General features: G+C 36.5%; 1 protein-coding gene across 1 annotated transcript; it reads left to right on the top strand.

The window, feature by feature from the left end:
• Positions 1–7,093: 7,093 nt before the first annotated feature.
• LOC121413035 (protein FAM47E-like) lies at positions 7,094–21,466 on the top strand. Its single transcript, XM_041605800.1, has 8 exons — positions 7,094–7,280; positions 10,475–10,631; positions 11,766–11,987; positions 13,115–13,266; positions 14,104–14,473; positions 17,891–17,986; positions 19,522–19,668; positions 21,077–21,466. The coding sequence occupies exons 1-8, from the start codon at positions 7,210–7,212 to the stop codon at positions 21,206–21,208; spliced, it is 1,347 nt and encodes a 448-aa protein (XP_041461734.1). The 5' UTR covers positions 7,094–7,209; the 3' UTR covers positions 21,209–21,466.
• The last annotated feature ends 381 nt before the right edge of the window (positions 21,467–21,847 follow it).

Below are 21,847 nucleotides of genomic sequence, written 5' to 3'. Positions count from 1 at the left end.
GGGTAACCTCAGATGATTTCTTCACATCTTTTCTGACCGTGAACAGTCACATTTTTAGTGGTGCTTTTGGTTAATTATGTGCAATTAATGTCGTGACATGTTTCGTTTTGCTGGTTATAATATAGCCACATTATCGGAAAAACTAATTGAGCAAAGGAAGTCCATAACGACTCCACCCGGACTTTAGCAAACCAAATACTGACTTAAGTTCGACTCTGAACTCCATACTCAGGCAGACTATTAACTCCAATCTTTCACCGAATAAATTGAACGCACCTTCCCAACCGATTGCAGCCGTCTGAACGTCACCGACGACTCCATTCCGACTTCTAACGACAATCTTACTGTCAACACCGATGAACTCCATACTATTTCTTCATCATGTTAACTGACTCCACCAAACCTAATAACGTTGACTGTAAGCTGCACTCTAGAAACTAATCAGACAAAAATTACTTAGTTATTAGGGTCAGCTGGGTGCAACTGTTATTCTAGTCACATTTGACTATTTTCTAGTCATATTTTACTAGAACAGAGTTATTTCTGACCACAATATATGTCAGAAATGTGAATATCAGTGATTGCCATATCAGTTGCTCCCAGCTGACTACTGGTCTAGTCAATTTGACTGATTTGGTTTAAGAGTGTGACTCTATATAGTCTGACTACAAATCTGATGCAGAGGTTCGAGCCCTGGTCACGTCTCTCGGATGGTGACGTTAAAGGTCGGTCCCAGACGTAAATAATCGTATATGATTGATACATGACTGACAAAACTCAAATACACACACATACATACTCGACAATGACCAAAACAACCACATACCAGACTAAAAACCGTTAATCTAAATTCAAACCGACTTCAAAGTCTGACAAAGTTTAAATTCCACCAATTCCAAACCGTTTCAGGACTCCGAAATTTGACGGCAAACCCGGCAAACACCCAGCTCCCTTGCACCGACTGCACACAAATTTGAATCCGACTAAAACCGACTCTAACCCGAACGTACGCCGCAGACTCGAATCCGGCCTTCAACATGTTCAACCGGTCTGAAACCGATGCGACTGCACAATGATTTTGAGTCCGGTTTCCCATCGCATCTAAACCTTTATTATTGTAGGGGTAGGCCTTGAGATACGTCATTTTTCATTGAGTTTGTCATGTGTCGTACTTTTTGGATGACTAATTTATTAGTATTTAAACGGGGTTCATTCTTCTTAACCTTGTTTACATTACCACGATAAAAATGAATATTGGGAAGTATAATTAGCATGAAAATGTAGCTATTATATTGCCAAAAGGGAGCGTGCAACCTTATGGAAATAGAAATTTGCAGGGAATTATTTCCCCTACTTTAAGCAGTTGTTAGAAAAGAGCGGGTATGCACTACACTGTCTCAACGGCGATATTGTTATAATATTTCTAATAGTTAACAGTTAAAGGGGAAGTTCACCCTGACAAAAAGTTTATTGTAAAAATAGCAGAAAAAATAATAAAAAATATTGGCAAAGGTTTGAGAAAAATCCATCAAGTAATTACGAAGATATTAGAATTTCAATTATTTGATTTGTAACGTCATATGCGAGCAGCATTCTTACATAGCGAATGGTAAAAAATCAATGAAATGTCATTTTCTCAGAAAATTGAAAATGGTTTTCACTGTACCTTTTGTATATCAATAGACAAATCATTTCACACCCGATCATGAATAGAAAACAAAATTAAGTCATCAGGAACCATACAAAATTTGAAATTCATGCATTTTATATTACATAACACATGGGGCAGCAGCTCGTTTATGACGTCACAAATCCGAAACTTTGAACTCTAATAACTTTCTTACTCTTTAACGGATTTTCCTCAAACCTTCACCAATATTTTTTATTATTTTTTCTGCTATTTTTACAACAAAGTTTTCTTTAGGTTGAACTTCTCCTTTAATGGACTGTGCACAAACAACAGTTCGCAACAACCATTGTGTGTACATATTTCCCCATTTTGTCGAGAACATTATTTTCTTATTACTATCTCACTTTCCTTCAACCATGTCTTGCAATCGTTTTGATGTTTGTTCTAATATGAATGATATGTATTTTCGTTGTGTGATAATGAAACCGTCAGTTACTTTGAATAATGATTATTTTTACTTATTTCCTTGAGTTATTTAAAGTTATTTGAATATTTCTCTATATTTTTGTTCCTTTCTAATAATTTACGTTTTCATTCTCATTAAGTAATCTATTGATTAGATAATTACATTGATTTTCTTATTTTTCATAAGCATCACCTTCATTATTATTATCATTATCCTCATTATTAGTATTATTGTTATTTTACTTATTATTGTTATTATCATCATCATCATCTTTATCATTATTATTGTTATTATTATCATTATTACTATTATTATTATTGATTAGCATTATTATCATTATTATCATCATCATCATCATTGCTGGATCATAGTTATTATATTCATCATGATCAATAGCGCTTTCACCAAAAGAGCGTATATTTCTTGTTGTGCTGATTACTAATGCACTATCAGAAACCTAATGTGTCTTTATTTTTGATTACCTTTGCCTCTTTTGGAATGGAACTGAGGATGAAATGTCACCTAGAATGGCAAGAATTTATAGAAATATTGTACATTTCATCTATTTTTGTGTTTTTCCTATGCAAAACGTTTTTTTTTTGTAGATTAGAACATCTTTGTCCTCGACCAAGATGTTTACGCTACAAAATGAGAACCTATGCGAAGACAATGCAAATATTCTTGCAAGAGATTGATAAGAGAAGCAGCATTGGAATTATACGTATTTGGAGGTTTGTTTTGAGCAAGAGTCTAAAATACGGAATTGTGCAATACAGGCCGAAATGCACGTGTCACCAAAAACAATATGAAAACAATATCTGGTTAACGTACGTTATCAAATGACAATTTCAAAATGAATAATTTTTATTTTATATATCATAACTATTGAATTTGCTAATAAATTGTCAATATAAAGGAAATCTTGCACTTTTTCCGACTGTATTAGTTGGGGTATGGCATGGGACTTTCTTTTTACAGCTCATTTCACTTCATTCTTATTTATATCTTGCACATAGAATTATTACTTCGAAAAACAAAGAACTTTCAAACACTATTATATCGTCTTTGCAATGAAGTGAATATTCGAATAAATGATACCAAAAATATCAGTTCTATCATAGAGACATATATTATATATATTATTCATGTTATTTGCATATTCTTGTTAAAAATGATGTAAATACATTTGATATACAGTACTCGCTCATTTAGGCGTATTCCATTATAAATAAATTTTGAATTTCAAGCATTTGTATACAATAGGGCATAATGTCGGGTTAATGAACTATTGGTAATATCGCGTGGACGATTGTGGAGATATTTATATTTGCATTAGTTAAATTACAGTGTGTGTTAACAATAGGGTTTATTGAAAATCAACGCTATAGACCTATATATTTTATCAGAATGCAATGTGAGTATTATTCACTTTTCAATACCTTGCACTTCTTTGATCAGAAAAAAGATTGTTTGAAGTATGATGTTCATGTACGAATTATTGCACTTGGGGAAATTTATGAGAGTTATAATATGTATATAGACTGTTATAAAGTTTACAATTAAAACAGTAAAAGATGAAAAAGTGTATTGCTTGTTTTAATTGATTTGTTCGTTATAACAGGTTATGTTTGTTTGCTGTTGTTTTTTCAACATCGCCATTTTGTTTCTCCCCTAGCCATTCCTCCCCCCCCCCCCAATCTTTTTTGTACCTTTCCTCTGGAAATGGAATATAGATGGGATATGATTTTCTTACCTTCTCCCCCCCCCTTTAATTCGTATAATTTACAATGGCGTATATAACCCCCATGCACTGTGCATACTTTGCATTGTACCCTTTTATAGCTACATCACTAACTTAATGCCATTATGGTATAAGCCACTGGCGTAAATCCCGGGGGGATGGGGGATATATCCCCCCCCCCCTTTTCGAGGAGGGGGGTGGCCTGTACAAACATCCCCCCCACACTCTTTACGAAAGAAATGCAAAAAAATCACAAGAGATAATTGTTTTATTGGTGAAAATTCTTCCTAAAATACCGCTTAACAAATAAAACAATATTATTGAATCATAAAATGCAAATAAAGAGCTAGTTCACCATTTCCAAACGAAATGCTTACGTCCTTATCATAACATTGAAGAGAAACTCCCGTTTCTTCCAATTCATCAATGTTGGGGTTTTGGGGAAGGGATTAAGATGGAATATCCGATATTAATATCGGAGGGGTATTTGCCATATGGACATACAGTACAGTGGCGTAACTACAGGGGGGCATGGGGGCACATGCCTCACCCCCCCCCCCCATCGTTTGACCAACAACAAAAAACGGGGGAAAAGGGAAAGGGGAAGGGAGAAATGAGGCAGAAAGGAAGAGAAACGTAGTGGGAAAGAAGAAAATATTATTCATTATAATGTTATATCATAATTATGTTACATTATCATAACATTTTTATCATAACTTTATGAAAAATAATTTGCCCAGGGCCTACGTCTTCATTGTTCCTGGTGCTCGCATTGTCTGTTTAACGAGATATATAATCCTGTTGTACTAAAACATTCCGTTTTCAAGTCAATATAAACCAAATTTATTTCCTAGCACTTGAGTTATCATTTTTTTTATGTAGTGTCATATGCTTCTTTTACATGACTCAAAAAGTGATTGTCCCATGCTAAGGTCTAGTATGAAACATTTCCTGTCCGTGATTACGTTCGCATTAGTGGATTGATGAGATATGTCTGCTCTTCATGAATTCCTAAAATCAGTCCTTAAAATGTCCCTTCTGATATGAATATAAAAAATTGTCAGCTCGGGCTTCGCGCTCGCATCATTAATGAAATACGTATGGTCCTAGTTAATTCATACAAAGAAACCTTAGAATGCCCCACTTCAGGTCTGAATTATCTAAATTTTCAGCTCGCGCTTCGCGCTCGCAATATTTTGATTCGTGAGATGCGTATGACAATCATGATTGCAATGACTACAAAAGTGTTTCATGTGTTCAGATGTAATTCTAATAAAATCAGCAAGCGCTTGGCACTCGCATTAGATGACTATGGTGAGATATGCATACTCTTAATGGATTCCTAAAATATATTCCTTAAAATCTCGCTGTTTGGGGTCAAAATATACGAAAATTTCAGCTCGCGCTTCGCGCTCGCATTGTTTAGCAAAACAGGTACCTATCAGGATTACACAAATTTGACTATAATGTCCCTTTTTAGGTGTGAATATGAAAAGAAATTCAGCTCGCGCTTCGCGCGCTCACTCAGTGATTAAAAAAATTTGCTAGTGCCCCCACAATGCCGTGACCCAAGGTGCGCTACTGTGGACATATCAATGACAATTCTTTGCATATCTATAACATGATTGCAAAAAAATGCCAAAATATTTCAGTCATCCCCCCACCCATCAACACGGATTTACGCCAGCGGTATAAGCAAATGGGTGAAGCAACCAAATACGGGAATTCAATTCATCTTTGATTTCATAAAGCGAATTTTTCCCGCATTTTGCCCATAAAACTTAAAATTTATAATAAATACAATGAATGGAAATTGAACAGTAGAGGTGATGAAAAAATGATATTAATCATTTCAATGAATTGTTTCTGTGTTCTTGATTTTAGGGAGTACAATTAACGAAATCTTTGTCAAATACTCAAAGCTTATATATTTTTTTTAATTGTAAACATGGCCATACGCAGCATATAAGAGGCAGGGGCAGTTCTCATCCCCCCCCCTGAAATTTCGAAAACTTTTTTTTACAGATTTTATTTTTACAAAATCCACAAAAAAATTCGATTGCGGCACTTTTAAGAATATGCAAAAGTGCCCCAAAGACAAGCTCGGCCGCTTTGCTCCTTCTCTTTTGAGGTGTTTCAAAATTGTTTGTGCCCCCCCCCCTCCCAAAGGGTAAAAAGGTCTGCATACCGCCATGTTGCTGTAAAATATACGAGATCCTGAAATATACATTTTATATGATTTGTGCGAGTGAGGGTAGCGACCAAGCTCCATAAAATGATAGCCATAAACTGAGCTTAAAATTCAAAATTTGCGGGGCACCCCATATAGACCTAGAGAAATTATGTATACAGGTAAGTAAAAACTGTACATAAATTATGGTTTCATCTGTCACTTTTTATTTGGATGGCGTTAAAGCCCTATCACAATGTTCGCTGATGTGGTTTACGTACGGTACACCATGTGAAGTATTATAGAGAAAGAAAAAGAAATGGATAGGCGAGAAAGTGGGAATTTGAGATCATTGGCGGGGAAGCCAAAAAAATTTAAGGGGGGTCCACCAGAAATTTTGGGATGGACACATGCAGGTAAAAAATTTGACAAGCAAAAAAAAAAGGGTTATCAATAAAAAAAATTTAGGGGGGACCGCCCCCACCTCAAATTTAGGGGACAGGTCCCCCCCCCTCCCCCATCTCCGCTTCCGCCTATGGTTTAGAGTAATCTTTCTTGAATGTAGTCATGAAAAGGACTGTAAACCACTAATACCAGAAGAGATTGATGAGTTGAAACAGCTTGAGTAGGAGGAGGTGCTGGCTTGAGTCGGCGAGTAGAGGTGATGAGCAGAAGCAGTAGTTTCAACCTTTCTGTCCATACTGTTTATAAATTAATATATATCAAATAAGCCTGTATCAAATACGTTTTATTGGGAAAATTAAATATATCAAAATTATCAAACACAACACAAAAGGGGCATGCATCGAGGGGCCATCAGTCAAAGTACGTCGAGCGACAGTACGAGAGAGCGAGAGCCACCTGTCACCCATCTCCATAGCAACCAACTGTTGATGGCGGATTGATATTAAAAGAAGTGTCTAAACGTATTTGAAAGGAAACTAATCATCTCTAATGCTTATTTATGATGCTGAAAGCTATCATATTCTATAATTTCCACGATTATATTTCGAAAAATCGATTGATATAAAGAATTTTCCTTGTCAAAGATGAGGAAGAGGATGTACATTCTCTTGTCGCATATCAAATGATCAGATGAGTGATTTGCCCAAATAGTAAATTTGTCCCACTGAAATCGGAGAACCTCAGTTCAATTTTCATCCATTTGAAAGGACCTATTCGGATAACAGTCAAGTTATAAAATGGCGGAAAGAAAATACGACTTGGCGCTTGTAAAGACTCTCAGTGATAAAAAGATTCAAAATCAAGAATGGTGAGAAAACAAGCATTTTTAGGAAGTTCATTCTATATATTGTAGTCCCATACATCCAATATGGTGTAGGCCTATGGCGAAGCTGATTAACCTTACCGCCCACTCGCGACTCACACTCACAGTCACACACGTATTGCGAGGCACTCATTCTATGAACAAGGTTATGTTATGATATAACCTTGTTCTCTGTTGTTACTCCTCTCCGTGTGGTGAAATAAGGTTGGCAATGCAATGTTTGGCTTATTTTCTCTTTTTCTTTGGGACAAATGCTTGATTTTTTGACACTGTCAAGTCAAGTCATGTTCCATTAGACTTTGTCTTTAGTTTAGGCTTATAGCTATTCATCATAACTTGGCTCTAAATATGATTCTTTAAATTATTTTTTCTTTAAGAGATTGCTAAACTACAATTGTCTTGCCATATCATTTTTCACCAATAAAGGGCGTACACAAAAATATGCCCAAAATTCAAGTTTTCGAGCACTAAGTTCTAGGCCCTACTTGGATTTACTTGGATGTAGAACTAGAACAGCTGGAAGCTTATTTGTCCCTTGTCACGCACTTGTTCACTGCAACCATCCTGCCTGTGGGAAATCTACAGGTAGGACTGTGGGGAATCTACACTACAGGTAGGACTCGTACTTAGTTGTAGGACTTAGTCTTGAGGACGCAATGATGATGATTTTTTTAGATATGTAGTATATTTCTTCATCATTGACGTCTTGACACTCTCTCCATAGTGCCTTCAGCGAAGGACCAAAACAAAGATGGATTCCCCCAAAAAATCCATCCTTTTCAACCGAAGTCAGGAACATTCATTTAATTTTATTAATTCTTACACCTTCCTACGCCTAATGCGTAGGAAGGTTTTAAATATTACTATTTAAAAATGTAAAAAAATGAAGATTTCTTACCTAACTGATGCCGCGTAGACCCCTCGTTCCACATGTAAACAACGGAAATACAATAGCGTCGACCCTTGAACCGCTTATGTATGACGTACTTCCGGAAAGCAATGCCGTCTTAACGAACAATTTAGAGATAAAAAATCTTATTTAACAAATATTAAAATTTATTTTGTGATCATAAATAATTTATATATTAAATTAATAAAATTAAATGAATGTTCCTGACTTCGGTTGAAAAGGATGGATTTTTTGGGGGAATCCATCTTTGTTTTGGTCCTTCGCTGAAGGCACTATGGAGAGAGTGTCAAGACGTCAATGATGAAGAAATATACTACATATCTAAAAAAGTCATCATCATTGCGTCCTCAAGACTATGTAGGACTAGTAGTAGGACTATGGTGTGCCAATGCTGTACATATCACACACTTTAAAAAATCATTAAAATATCACTTTTGTGACCAAAATTACTAATTTCCATTTACTAACGTACATGCTTACTCTCAACGAAGCCAGGGATTCTACTATTGCATTCATCTACCGCTAAAAAACCTCAAACTTTCGCCCCCAAGATTTCTACTTTCCTTCTAAAAGATCTAGCCCTAAATCAATTACATGGGATACAACTTCATTCCCAACATTTCTACAATATTGATTTCATGTGTAAACAAGAATTCATTAAAAAAACGAAAAATTTGCCATCGTGATTACTTCGCCATCTTGATTTCACTGTCTTTCGCTTGGGGACAGTATGCGAATCGCGTCATTTTTTTTATGGTACTGAAGATCAATTGACTCACATTCATGAACAAACAGTACTTTTAAGGATTTAAACCCTTTTGAAAATGTTTTTGTCTTGAAAACATCCCGATCACTTGCAAATGATGGAGAGAATCTTCAACATGTCCATGTTTAAGTGAATTAATCATCGCAAACAAACTGTGTTAATACTTTACGTTTCTGCATGACTTTTATTCCGCGATTATAGTAAGGCTAATACTCTAGATCAGGTATCAATCTATCACTAACACCCCCACCTGGTACCATTATCACCAAAAAATAACCATTTAGTAGACCAAAAGCTTCGGTCTCTGTTATGTTGATTATTCCGCTGAACGTACGAGGAGAAAAAAATAAAAATGTTAAAAAACTCCTCGAAACAGACAGCTGCCAGCTGTCTACCCTTTAGAAGTTGTATCCCGTTTGTTAACTATGTCAAGAAGCCCCCCTTTTAAATTTCAGAATACGTATTGAAAGCAATGCTTTTGATCTTTTTTTTTTGAAGCTGAATAATTAAACCAAGCGATCGAGCGAGCAGCCAGTCGGCCGCTGCCAGTTGTACAAGAGTTTAAGTGAATAGCCAATCAACAATGCCGTACGTTGCTAGGGGCGGAGCATAGTATGAAGCGAAATTCAATCAAGTCAAGCGTGCCAAGTATCAGAAATTTCTTAACTGACCAAAAAAAAACACTCGCAGAAAAGCTACTTTTTTATCACTTTCCCGTCATCAATTTCACTCACTTTTTTTCACAGAGTAATTATGAAACTTGGAAGATCAGAAAATGAAAAAAGAAATCTTCAATATTTTGACTTTTTTATTGGTTTGTCAAATTCCGAGGAACTTTGATTTGCGACTTGTCTCTCATTTTGGTATGATCGATCACATATAACTTGGCTCTAATCTAAGTAAAGTGAATCCTTTAATGATTTTTTTTTCTAAATTAAAAATAGAGATCGTTGAATGATAATTTTCTTGAATATACTTTCTGCCAGAGGCCTACACATAAACATGCCCAAAATTCAAGTTTTTTTAGCTCTCTGGTGAATACAAAAATGACCCCCAAGTTACGAAAAATAAATTGCATCTGTATGGGTCTGAGTACTTGTTAGTACAAAAGTGAGATTTTAATGACATTTTAAATGTGTGTTGTATTACTGATGGATCTACATGTAGATTCCCCACAGGCAGGGTGGTTGCAGTGAAAAAGTGATTATCACAGTGGCAAAAAACAGATAACATTATCATAGTGTTAAGCACTAGGGGGCTCGTACACTTTGCTTGTTACGTGACGTCTGCATCCAGCCACTGCCAAGAGCCAATTTATGAATGAAATGATCTGACAGACCCACCCATTAATCTGGTATGTGATTCCTACTTGTAATTCTTTTCCATGAAAAAAAAGAGGCAACAGCAACACAGAAAATTAGATCAGCTTAGATTGTGTCCAAACAATTTTTTTTAAAGGTGTAGGCCCTGTAAATTATTTTTTTTTCTCTCTTCTATCACCAGGTTCAAAGAAAGGTTACGCACAAGATTTCTCAAAAGTAGAAAGCCAGGTGATCTCTCAAAAACATTGCAGAGTGGTCAATGGACTTTTGTTCAAGATGGTCTTGACGACTTCAGAGATGGGCTTCCACCTCGAGTTGATGGTCAGTCAGTTTACAAGGTACAGTATATTGCTTACATACAGAGTAAACAACGTTTGTAATGTACATTGGAGCTTTTTGTTCCTTTTCATGGAAATGTATGGACATAGGCGTACTGTTTATTTGTTATCTGTATGAGACATAATTTTCAATCAAACACAAATCTTTGACTCACTATTACTTGTAAAAACCAGAGAACAATAGATTTGGTACACTTTTAATATATTGTTCTCTGGTTTTTACAGGTAATAGTGAGTCAAAGATAAGAATTATAAATTGAAAGGATAAAATTAGTGACAATAATGAGGATAAGGGTAGTAATTTGATTTTCATTAAAGGAGAAATGTATTGATTATGAATGTAGTCTTATTATATATCAATGGAAAGGTAATGATGTGGGGATTATCAGTGGGTCATTCAAAAATACCGAAAATAATACAAAAGGTGAAAATCGCCAATTAAAAAACACTGTAATGCCTCTCCGAAATATGCCTCGCATCGGTCTCTGAATTGACTCGAATTTGACGTCACTGTCTGTACGAGAGGCGTGATTGGCTCTCCCAAATGAAGCTCCACTTGCATGCAAAACCTGTTGCGTGGGTACGTTTTTTCCACACTGTCACTGAATACTTTGATCACAAAATGAAAGAAAACCCAGAATTTTATCTAGATTTGGATTTTCAAATTGATGATTTTGAGATGAAGAGAATGATGATGAAGTGAACAACAAAGTGACGTAGTTGGAGGTAAATTGGGGGAATTACGCCGATGATGATGATGATGAAAATTCAACTTGCATGACGATCACAAGTCATGTACATGCCGATTCGCTACCAGCTCATGCAGCTGCTACAAGTGCTAGCTACACCGCCCCAATTTCGCGGACATAATTCTGCCTGTTTGAAGCATTCAGAGAGAGAACTTTATACTATCAATTAACTGAGTTTCATCGGTCTCCATGATAAATGATGTACACCATCGTGTGATCCTTATTTTCTCCTTTATTTTGATACATGTATATGATTCTCCATTTTTAAGATTTTCAATATATTTCTACTTTAAATCTGTTTCTTGGTCTTGTTATCTTACTGTGTGCGAGGTTAAATGATTATTTTCATGTATTCATTCCAATCTCTAACCTTATCAAATATCAGGGTACAAAAACACTGGAACCAAACATTCATGGAGATTCAGAGCGAAAATTTGCAGATAGGAGAGCTGTCAACAAGGGGCGATTCACCAAAGAGGAGCTTGCTTTCTCCACCGTCACACCGCTCCAGCAACAGCGAAGAGATCATATTGATGAGATGGAATACGGGCTCCTTCAACATCCTCTAGCTCTTTATCCTCATCTTGAAGAGAGTGTGCCCCCAGATGTAAGTATTGTCCATTTTAGGATTTATAAATCCCAAACTTCTTTGAGATACATGTATGACGCAACAAAGGTCAGCAATGTGTGTCATGGTGTTAAAGATATTGTGGAGGCAAATAACACCACTTTTGCCGATGAACATTATTATACGTGTCATGTCTCAAAAGTGATCCAAAGTTGTGCAGACCAATTCATGACATTGTGAGGATTTCATTATTTTGTCCTGTGTTTGGTTGTGCTAACTACTTATTAATTAAAGAATTTGATTAGTCCAAAGCATATGTTCCTTTGCAGCTAGTATCCCATTCATTGACTCTGAACACAAAAGTGGTGCTGAGCCTTGCTGTCTGTTGTTTGATGAAACCTGGGCCCAATTTCATAAGAAGTTGGCAAGATAATTTTCATTGGAAGGGCCAATCAGAAAGGAAAATTTTCACTGTTGTCATGTCCGTTGACATTCCAGCAAGAGTTGATGTCATATCAATTATGTTTTTTGAAATGGGGTCCTGGTTTTATCAAACAACAGACAGCAATACATAAAAACACTAGATAACACATAAGGATTTTTTAAAGGGGGATGGGGTTCATGCTGAATGAAATGTTGACAACTCCCCCCCCCCCAAAAAAAAAAATGGTCTATACCACCAATTTTAGGTTGTTTCCTAACCCCAAAAAATGACAAGCAAAAAAAAAATTAGGGGGGTATCAAAAAAAAATTAAGGGGGTTTGAACCCCTGTGACCATCCCCTGTGTGCGCCACTGTGGAGGATGTGCATTCATATATGGATCGGGGGGGGGGGGGGCACCACTTGGAAAAGAGAGACATGTCCCATCCTTGAATATTAAATTTTATGGCACATTACTATCAGAAAGTGTGGTCTCTTTCCCCACCGTGCCTGCCTGACAAACATTATCAAAAAATCGTCACAATCCTGATTGTGATTGGTCGATTTTTTTTTATTTGTAGCTTCACTTTAATAGTGCATGCTTATTTTTTCTTAATACTGATGCAATCGCTGTAAATATGCTGTATAAATCACACATATATTGAAATATGAGCAATCTTGCTTAGAATTAAGGACAAATAAATCAAGAATAAATGATATTGATTACTCTTCATTTTCTTACTAGGTTTTTGAGGATGTTGTAGATATTCTTGATCCAGAGATGAACCTAGGCAGTGATATTGACGAAGAAGATGAATACAGAGAGGATATGACAGACTCATTTGGTGTAGCGCAGAAGGTTGATGATGATAGATCATCTACAAAATCATCAGCTGGGTAATGAATCTTTCATTATATTCTCTTACTATCTGGGTTATACTAGTATGTTGCATGGCATGTACTCATAGCAGCATTGAAGTGTTTTTTAATGATTCTCTGTCTTTAAACAAAAAAGCAGCATCTTGTCAAAAGAGAATTTTTTGATTCATTTTATTATAAACTCTATTTAAAAACATAATTGATCCGAAGAATGTAGATTGTAAAGAATAAGAAAATTGAGGCAGGCACTCTTTCATGGTACTCATCAAAACTTTGCATATCTTTACTTAATTGATGTGGTATGAATATGTTAACTCAAGTCAATCTTCCTCATGTAATGATTTGAGAGAGCTTCCAGTCAATACTAGTCATAAAGGACAAGTGAAAGTACGCCATCTCTTGGCCCCTAACAATCTGTACCAATGATGGTATCCACTCTGTTACTGTGTTGTTTGTATCAAAGTTCTCACTTTGAAAGCTTTCTTATAGAATGGTCTACCACATCGCTATTGCGTTAGAAATCTGTATAACAGTGGTTGTCAAGGAAAACCATCAAAAAGGGAAGGTGCTGCTGACTCCCAGTATTTCCTTCTTAATGTGATTCAGATTGTACCAGAAAACTTTGAGTATTTTTGACATGTATGCATATTGCATAATTATCAATGTGTATCCTTCCTCCTTTCAGCAATTATAAAGATCATCACATTTAATGATATTGTAATTATCACTTCTTGTAAATATGGAATGTGCAGTTGTCAACCATTTCATCTATCAATACAATTCGACCTGCAATATGCACTCATGTTTGCAACCAATAAAAGATTAAATTGAATGTATTTCTGTTGCTGTTGTCAGGTCGTCACAAGGCCAGAAGGTCCGGAACCCCTACAGATGGTTGCCTCGCAAAGAAGAGCAGCAGAAGGAGGATCGTAGGGCCAAGCAGAAACGACAGGACTCCCCGTCCCAAGATGAACACATCAAAGCAATCACCAAAGAGTTCTGCGACTGGGTGTCAGGGTTGGGCGGGGACAGCAATAATGTGGAAGAGTCAACGATTCACAGTCTCTTTGCGAGTGGTTACGAGACAAAGCCCGCCCTCTCTGTGCCAATCCATGTCGTTGAGCTGACAAACGTTCCTGCGGAGCTCCGGATGTCGGCAACAGTTTCGCAAGAAGAGACCCCTTCACAGACTCTAGAACAGGTGGAGAAGAAACAGAAAGAATTGGTGAGTCAAATCAATTTTCTGAAAGATGCTAGAGATTTTGAATGAAAAGGAAGAAATGAGGGGGACATACATCTGCATAAACAATTTCCAATTGCCTCAAGTGCTGCCTCTTTCGAAAATTATGTGGATAATTTGTGTTTTGTGCAGCATTTAATTTTCTTTCTTTATATTTATTAGACTTATCTGTACATGTACTGTTGCACTTTAAATTGAAACAAATGATAAGAAGTGCAAACAGGTGCAATGAATATTCAGCATTTGGAGAAAAAAATAGGAACAGGAATTTCAGTTGTGGTATGTCCTTGATATTGTCTTGTCTTAACTTGCTGTTGAATAGTACGACGGGGGTCCAATGTCCGGACATTTAAGCAGCTAAAAAGCCCATCTTTTTCTCTGAATTTTATCAACATACAATCATCAAATAGTACCAAAAAAAAGGTCACAGTTAGTGCTTTTAATATTGTCTGCCATTATTGTCAAACAATTTATCAAATTTTGTGGCAAATTTCTTGTAATTGCCATCTTGTCTGAACAACGAAGTTGAAAGAATCCATCCGATATTGGCACATCAGGGTTTACTCACAGAATGCATTATACATGTAATTAAAGTTTAATAGTTCTTTATACAGTGCGTATCAAAAAAAAGGTTTACACTTTGAAAAAATCATGTAAAATTACACAATTGTAATATCCTGAAGATTTTTCCACATTTTAACATTGGTACAGATCTATGTAAGCAAATGACGATATAACTGTCAAAAAAATATTTCCGCTTGAGTGAGCACCACTTACTTTTGAAAAGTTAATGAAAAATGATTTGCGCAGAACTTTTAAATAGTTAAGCAAATAAAGTAGACCTTATTCATAAAGAACACATGGAATTTAGCTAGTAAAATTGATTTGAAGATATCTTTTACCTTTTAAAACTTGTTTCCTTGCACAAAACACTTCGAAGAGTGCATTGCGCCCACCCCACTCCCCCACACATCGAGGCCATTGAGACGTATTTTGCTTTACACTGAGCTGTGATTTAAATGAAATGGCTTAGGCTTGATTTTCATTTAGTAAATCATTGTCAAGCTTGGGAAAAGTGTGGAGAAACAAGTATTGAATGAAAAGTCAGGCGCATAGCCGGTGGGGGTGGTCCCCCCAAAAAAAACGTCCCCAAAAAGGAAAAAGAGAGGAGAAAAGGAAAAGGGAAGGGAGGAAAGGGAAGAAAGGTAGCTTTGTGGGTTTTTTTGTCCTTTTTATTCTTTTTTTTTCTCAAAAGAGAAACTCCTTCATTCTTTCTCTATATTTTTATATGAATTTTGCTTCCGCGCTGCGCGCGGTTAAATGACAATTTTGAAGTTCTCCATTGTTTCCCCCATCCTTTGTCTTACCCTATTTTCCCTATGTTTCTTGCCAATTAAAGTTCAAATGTATATAGGGCATGGATTTAGATTAAGGTAATTAGGCCGAAGTATATGAAGTTATCCTTTTTTTATCGCGCAACTTCTGGTCGGCTCCGGGTGGGTAAAAATCTTTATATCAGTTTCTGCCGTCACCTCCATAAAGTCAAGTTCTCCCGCAGCTTTTCAGCTCATTAATAAACAACCATAATTTTTGGGGAAAAAGGTTCCTAATTTAAAAAGAGGAAGGTATAAAATTCGTGTCGTATTGAATAAAAAAGTACAATATTTTTTAAAAATCAAATTCTATTAAATTTCATGTCATTTCCCTGCACATTCATCTCCTGTCCTGTTTTGCGCCCTCAGTTTGTAATTTTTAATGACACTTACGTGTCTTTGATTCAAAATGAAGCGCTTCAGGATAAGTCAAAGAAATGAGGTATCCTTGTTAATATAATTTCAATAAATCAGAGAAGTTTCAACTTTTTGCGCACTAGTTTCCTTGTAATGAAGTTAAATAATCTTAGAAAATCAATTGAATGAGAGCCGATGTGGTACAAGATACCTGCATTTTATGAAACGTCCGCCCTTTGAAATTTCAGAGTTTCATTGCTCTGCGCGGGAAGGAATATCTTCCTCCCGACAAATATATTTCTTTTCCTCTGTTTTGCGAGTTAAAGATATGTACTGTCGCTAAAATCTTTGTAATCAATTCTGATCTTTCCAAGAGAAGTATTCAATATATCTTTGAGAATACCCTTTTCTCGGGACCCTTTCCATGAAAAAAATTGATAAAAAGCTTTAGCTTTCGCGCTTCGCGCGGGGTTATTAGTATTTTAATTTCCTCCATTGTATTCCTTTTTTGTGCGTTCACAATCACTTTTGAAAACAAGGTTCATGAAAACAAGGCTCAAAATCGCCAACTGAATTGGAGCTGATATAGGTAATAGAGACAAGAGAGATTGCTCCTTTTCATTTTAATTAATGAAACACCAAAAGCTTTGCGCTTCGCGCAGGAGAGGGAAACTCCCCCTCCCTGCACCCACCCCCTAGGGAGCGCGCTTTGTAAGTGTTGGCACGCTTCGCGTGGATTTAACGCCCCCTCCAAAATGAAATCCTGGCTACGCGGTTGTGAAAAGTGAAATGTAAACCCACTTTAAATGATTAAAAAACTAGTGAAAAAATGCTGGAGATGTCTGATATAAACTTTTGTTCAGATAATATCCTCAGATCCAGCTGGCACAAAAAGGGTACAGTTTGTGCTTACTAAATGTTAACATTTCAATTTGGGTGGCAAAATTTTCACAAAATGCTTCAATGTATCTGTTTTTATTTCAATTGACTAAAAGTGCATGGGAAATGTATGAGAAATGTTTCGCAGGGTAAGTTTGATTTCGCCCTTTCCCCTTGACACAGCTTGAAAACAAGCATTTCTGCGCAAACAGATTTCTGCAAGCTTTTCAAAAATGGACAGTGCTCACTCGAGTGTAACATTCTGTCAAAACATTTTTTTATTGGAAAGATGAGACCTAAACCCAAAATAATCAGTGAAACAAATACCAACATGTTGTATAATTTTTAATTCCCAGGTCTTTTTCAAAGTGTAAACTTTTTTTTGATACGCACTGTATAGGGATCTTGACTGTCAGATATTACCCTCATAGCAATTGTTACATTGGTGTTAGCAGAGATGCGAATGAGGTCCTCTAGCACTTCATTCAAGAATTGAATTCCTGCCAGATACCCATTTATCTCACCTTGTACAAGTTTGCAGATTCTACAAGATCATTGTCTTGCCAATAGACCTCAGTGCCACAGCGGGATGGAACCTCATACGCTGTACCTTGTAATCTACAGTCTTATAGAGACTTAGCAAGTAGATCATGACAGCTCCACTGGACCACTTTACTACAAGTATCCATGTAGAATCTACAGAAAATATGTTCCAATAATTTTGAGCATGTCTATTGAATTAGATTATTGTCACCAAGATTTACAATTTTTTTTGTTTTTGCATGAAATACAGTATGGTTCGGGGAATTACACTCCTAGCTGGGTCAAGATGAAATACGGAGCATGGTACCTCAAACCAAGGACATGGGAAAGAAGACCGGCAACGGAGGTAAGGGCTTTCTTCCTGCAAGGATTTGAGTTTTAGAAGTGGTGTGCATTATCATGATGATGGTTGGGAATCCAGCTTTGGTCATGAAATGTTGTGTTGGAAATGAGAAAAATTATTTTTATAAAACCCAGAATGGTGAAAGTTTGAAAGAAATCGAACAAGCAATCAGATAGTTATGGCTGCTTTAAAATTGAGATCCCTAAGATTGTGTGGATTTCAAATTTGCATTTGTGTAAGTAACTTTTGATAAGGGCAAGGACAATTTCCCACATAGGCAAAATACCTTATTATCAGGGATTTGTGGTTTTCTTCTAAGTACCCATTCCCTGGGGCAGTAATCTGAATATAGCCCAGGTAACTAATATATCGTTTTATGTTTTATTTTATGATAGAAAAATATAATTTGAAGTAAAGCGTTTGAAAAAAAAATGACATTTTAGCCATTTTATGTATTGGAGTACATGACATCAAATCAAACATGTGGCCGATTTGAGGTCTCCATAGGACTGGTGATTACCAATATTTACAACTTTAAAAAATGCATAACTTTCTTATTGTTAGTCTGAAATTGTTCAAACTTTCATCTATCAACTTGTCTGATTTTTCTTTTCCTCTAAAATCAAGTTTTTATTTAGGTTGGATTCCTCTTTTAACAAGTTTGGCGGGAGTAGAAAATATTGGTGGCAAATACAAGTAAACCACAGCTTCAATAATTTTGAATATGGGAAATGCAGGGAAATACTTTGATTTATGCTGGAATATTTTTAGGCACCGGTATTGCCCGGGTATTGCTCAAGCATATTCTAGCATTTCCCTGTACATCTTGAGTACATCCCAGAATTTACAAGTTTTTTCCCAGTATTTCTCATCCGGGCAGGAAATACCTGAATTTCCTGAAAATTGCCAACCCTGGATGTAATCGTGATGGTGGTGATGATATTAATACTAATATTTATGATAATAATGATTTCAAAACTTAATCTTGCCACTGTGTTCTTGGGCTTCTACTGCAGGACTTCAGAACCATCTGCCACGATGTTGCTGACTTGGTCTCTAAAATGAGTCAGACTTGAAAAAGAAAAGAAAATTGCGAAACACTGGTTTATGAATTTGAAGAGATTATATGTTGCATATATCTTTGCCTATTGCAGCCCCTATTTCATGTATTTACGTTGTATCAATAAATTTCATGACTTTTACATTGTGTCTACATTTTTTTTAGAGCTCTTTAGTGATCATTTCCAGATCGTTGTTCAAAAGAGTAGAAAAATAACTGATGAAAAAGTGATGTACTAAAACATTCTTTAGGTACCTGTTCCTCCCACAAATTTAAATCACAATCTTATCCACTGATTTCTATACTCGTAACTTGTACCGTATTGACGAATAATGTTTCTACATATACGATCCTTTCATTGATAATGCATGCTTGAATAAAGCCAATGTTTATAATGAGGTGTGAAGCACAGCATGATGGATTGAGCTTGAAGAAGGCCATGGTTTTTGAGGTTTTTCCTTCTTAATACCTCACACAGCCCTTGGAAGATCCCCAGTCCCTGAAGGATAAGGAGATGTCCGATTCCAAGAAGAAGAGCCTTGCCATGGATGAGCAGCTAGCACCTCTCCATGGTTCGCATTCCTTTAAAGAATTCATCGAGAAAAAGGGAACCAGGAAACCGGAGGTATGTCAATGATGCATTTGATTTACGACCTTTCTCTCTCTTGGGGTGTTGCGAGAAAATAATTACAATCAAATGCAAATTACTGTCGCAGTTCTAACTGTTGCAAATTAGGTTACAATTAACCTAGTTGAAATCTTTGTTCACAATCAAAGGATCTTCTCGCTGGAATACATTTAATATCCAAGACTTTGAGTGATGGGAAATTAATAATAATATTCCGCATTTATATAGCGCTTAATACATCGGAACGACGTCTCTAAGCGCTTTACAGACATATTATTACCCCGGTCATCGGATCCTTGCATGCCCGCATACAATGTATGCACCTTCTCCACTCCCTGGGGAGCATTCCAACAAGAGTTCCAAGACTCAATTGCTAGGCATACTACATATAGGCTTTCACATCCTACCGGGTACCCATTTAACACCTGGGTGGAGAGTGGCAAAGTGCGGATTAACGCCTTGCCAAAGGACGCTAGGCCATGGTGGGATTCGAACACACGACCCATTGATTTCAAGGCGAGAGTCAGAACCGCTACATCACGACGCTTCCACATTTCTGTTTCTGATAACTTTATTAGCAAAATTGATTTGTACCGAAATTGAGGAACAACGCATCTCATGATGTAATTCCAACAGATTTGAATCTGTGGAATCTGTGCTGAAATCATAGCTTTTTTTCTAAAAAGCCATGCAAAAAATTAAATTAAGCCTTCATTACACATAGAGATTATATATATGGTATTATGCTTCTCTAAGAAGTGACCAACATTATGTTACTTGTTAGAAGAGCCAAATCAGAAGACATTTGTAAATGTGCTATTATTTGAAAGATTTATGTGAAACATATCCAGGGGATGTTTCACAGAGGTTTTTTGTGACTTAGGGGGATGTTGCAAGAAACTTACAATGAATTGCAAATCAATTTTAGGTTCCAAAGTCAATCAGAAGTCTTGCAGTTAAGTCTTGATTTACACTTGATTGCTGGTGTGTTATTTGCAATAAGAAATATAAATCAATTCTGCTAATAAAGTTATCAGAAACAGAAATGTGCAATTGATAGCAAATATTTTCTTGCTATATCCGCTTAGAGTTGGACTTGAGTTTTCACGTGCACGCAGTATATAATGCATCACTGGCTCACTGCACCGGTCATCTCATGCACACGGGACGCATGCTACCGCGAACCAATCAGACAGATTAAGTGTTAAATAACATGTACGCATTGTGTTTGAGCATGAGATTGTTAAAGTCTCACTTAACTATTTGTGAAACAACCCCTCCCCCCACAAAAATAAGAAATGTTATTTTGTTCAGGATTTGGTAGATGCGCTTTCTTTGATTCATGTGAATGTGTTCAAATCTTAATCTTTCAAAATCTCTCTTTCTCACCTCTCTCTTTGTCCAGTTCCTGGAAAGGGTGGCTGAATTCCAGGCACAGGCCGAGGCAGAGGCGGCGGCAGCCAAGCAGCAAGAAAGGGGTACCAAAGTCCTAAGTGCAAGCAGTGGGAGTGTTAGAACCAGTCTAGCCGCCAAGTAACCCCTCTACCGCCTCCAGGACTCTTACTCAAATTGAAGAAATGTGCATAATCCCAAGCAACTCATTCTGCACAAATGTTGTTCCAGTCGAACCAAAAATTATATGGTTTACCTTGAAGCCTTGATATCATTCTTTTCTCCTCATCATGGAAACCTGGAGAAATATTTGAATGGTTTCCATTTTCAAGATAGAAGATAGATGTAAACTGTTTTGTTTGACAAATTTCTATTTCATCGTGGCTAGAGGAAGAACATTGATTTGCAAGTTATTTGTGTACATTCAGTCATGGGAAAGTAATATTTTATCATGCATTTAGTAATGATTACTTTCAAAACTTGCGATTTTGTTAGAAGGTCGAGCGGCATTGTGATTCGGACGAGACCTACATGTTACCTGGGGGCCGTTTCATAAAGCTTTTCATAAGTTAAGATGGGTAATCCTTGTGGTAAATGATATTCACCATTAAATGTACATGGGTGATTATTTAGCGCATAAGAAAGTTCACCAGTCGGTCTTAAATCACTCTTACGAACAGTTTTTGTCTCACCTGCGAAGCAGAGTGAGACTATAGGCGCCGCTTTTCCGACGGCGGCGGCGTCAACATCAAATCTTAACCTGAGGTTAAGTTTTTGAAATGAC

Source organism: Lytechinus variegatus, chromosome 1 (assembly GCF_018143015.1).
Source record: "Lytechinus variegatus isolate NC3 chromosome 1, Lvar_3.0, whole genome shotgun sequence".
NCBI lineage: Eukaryota > Metazoa > Echinodermata > Echinoidea > Temnopleuroida > Toxopneustidae > Lytechinus > Lytechinus variegatus.
Note: the sequence above shows the minus strand (reverse complement) of the source record. Positions and strands in the feature narration are given on the sequence as shown.

Coding starts and splice junctions, on each gene's coding strand:
- LOC121413035 (XM_041605800.1), top strand. CDS start 7,210: ATGGCGGAAAGAAAATACGACTTGGCGCTTGTAAAGACTCTCAGTGAT. Junction 17,987..19,521: donor AAAGAAGACCGGCAACGGAG/GTAAGGGCTTTC, acceptor TACCTCACACAG/CCCTTGGAAGATCCCCAGTC. Junction 19,669..21,076: donor AGGGAACCAGGAAACCGGAG/GTATGTCAATGA, acceptor CTCTTTGTCCAG/TTCCTGGAAAGGGTGGCTGA.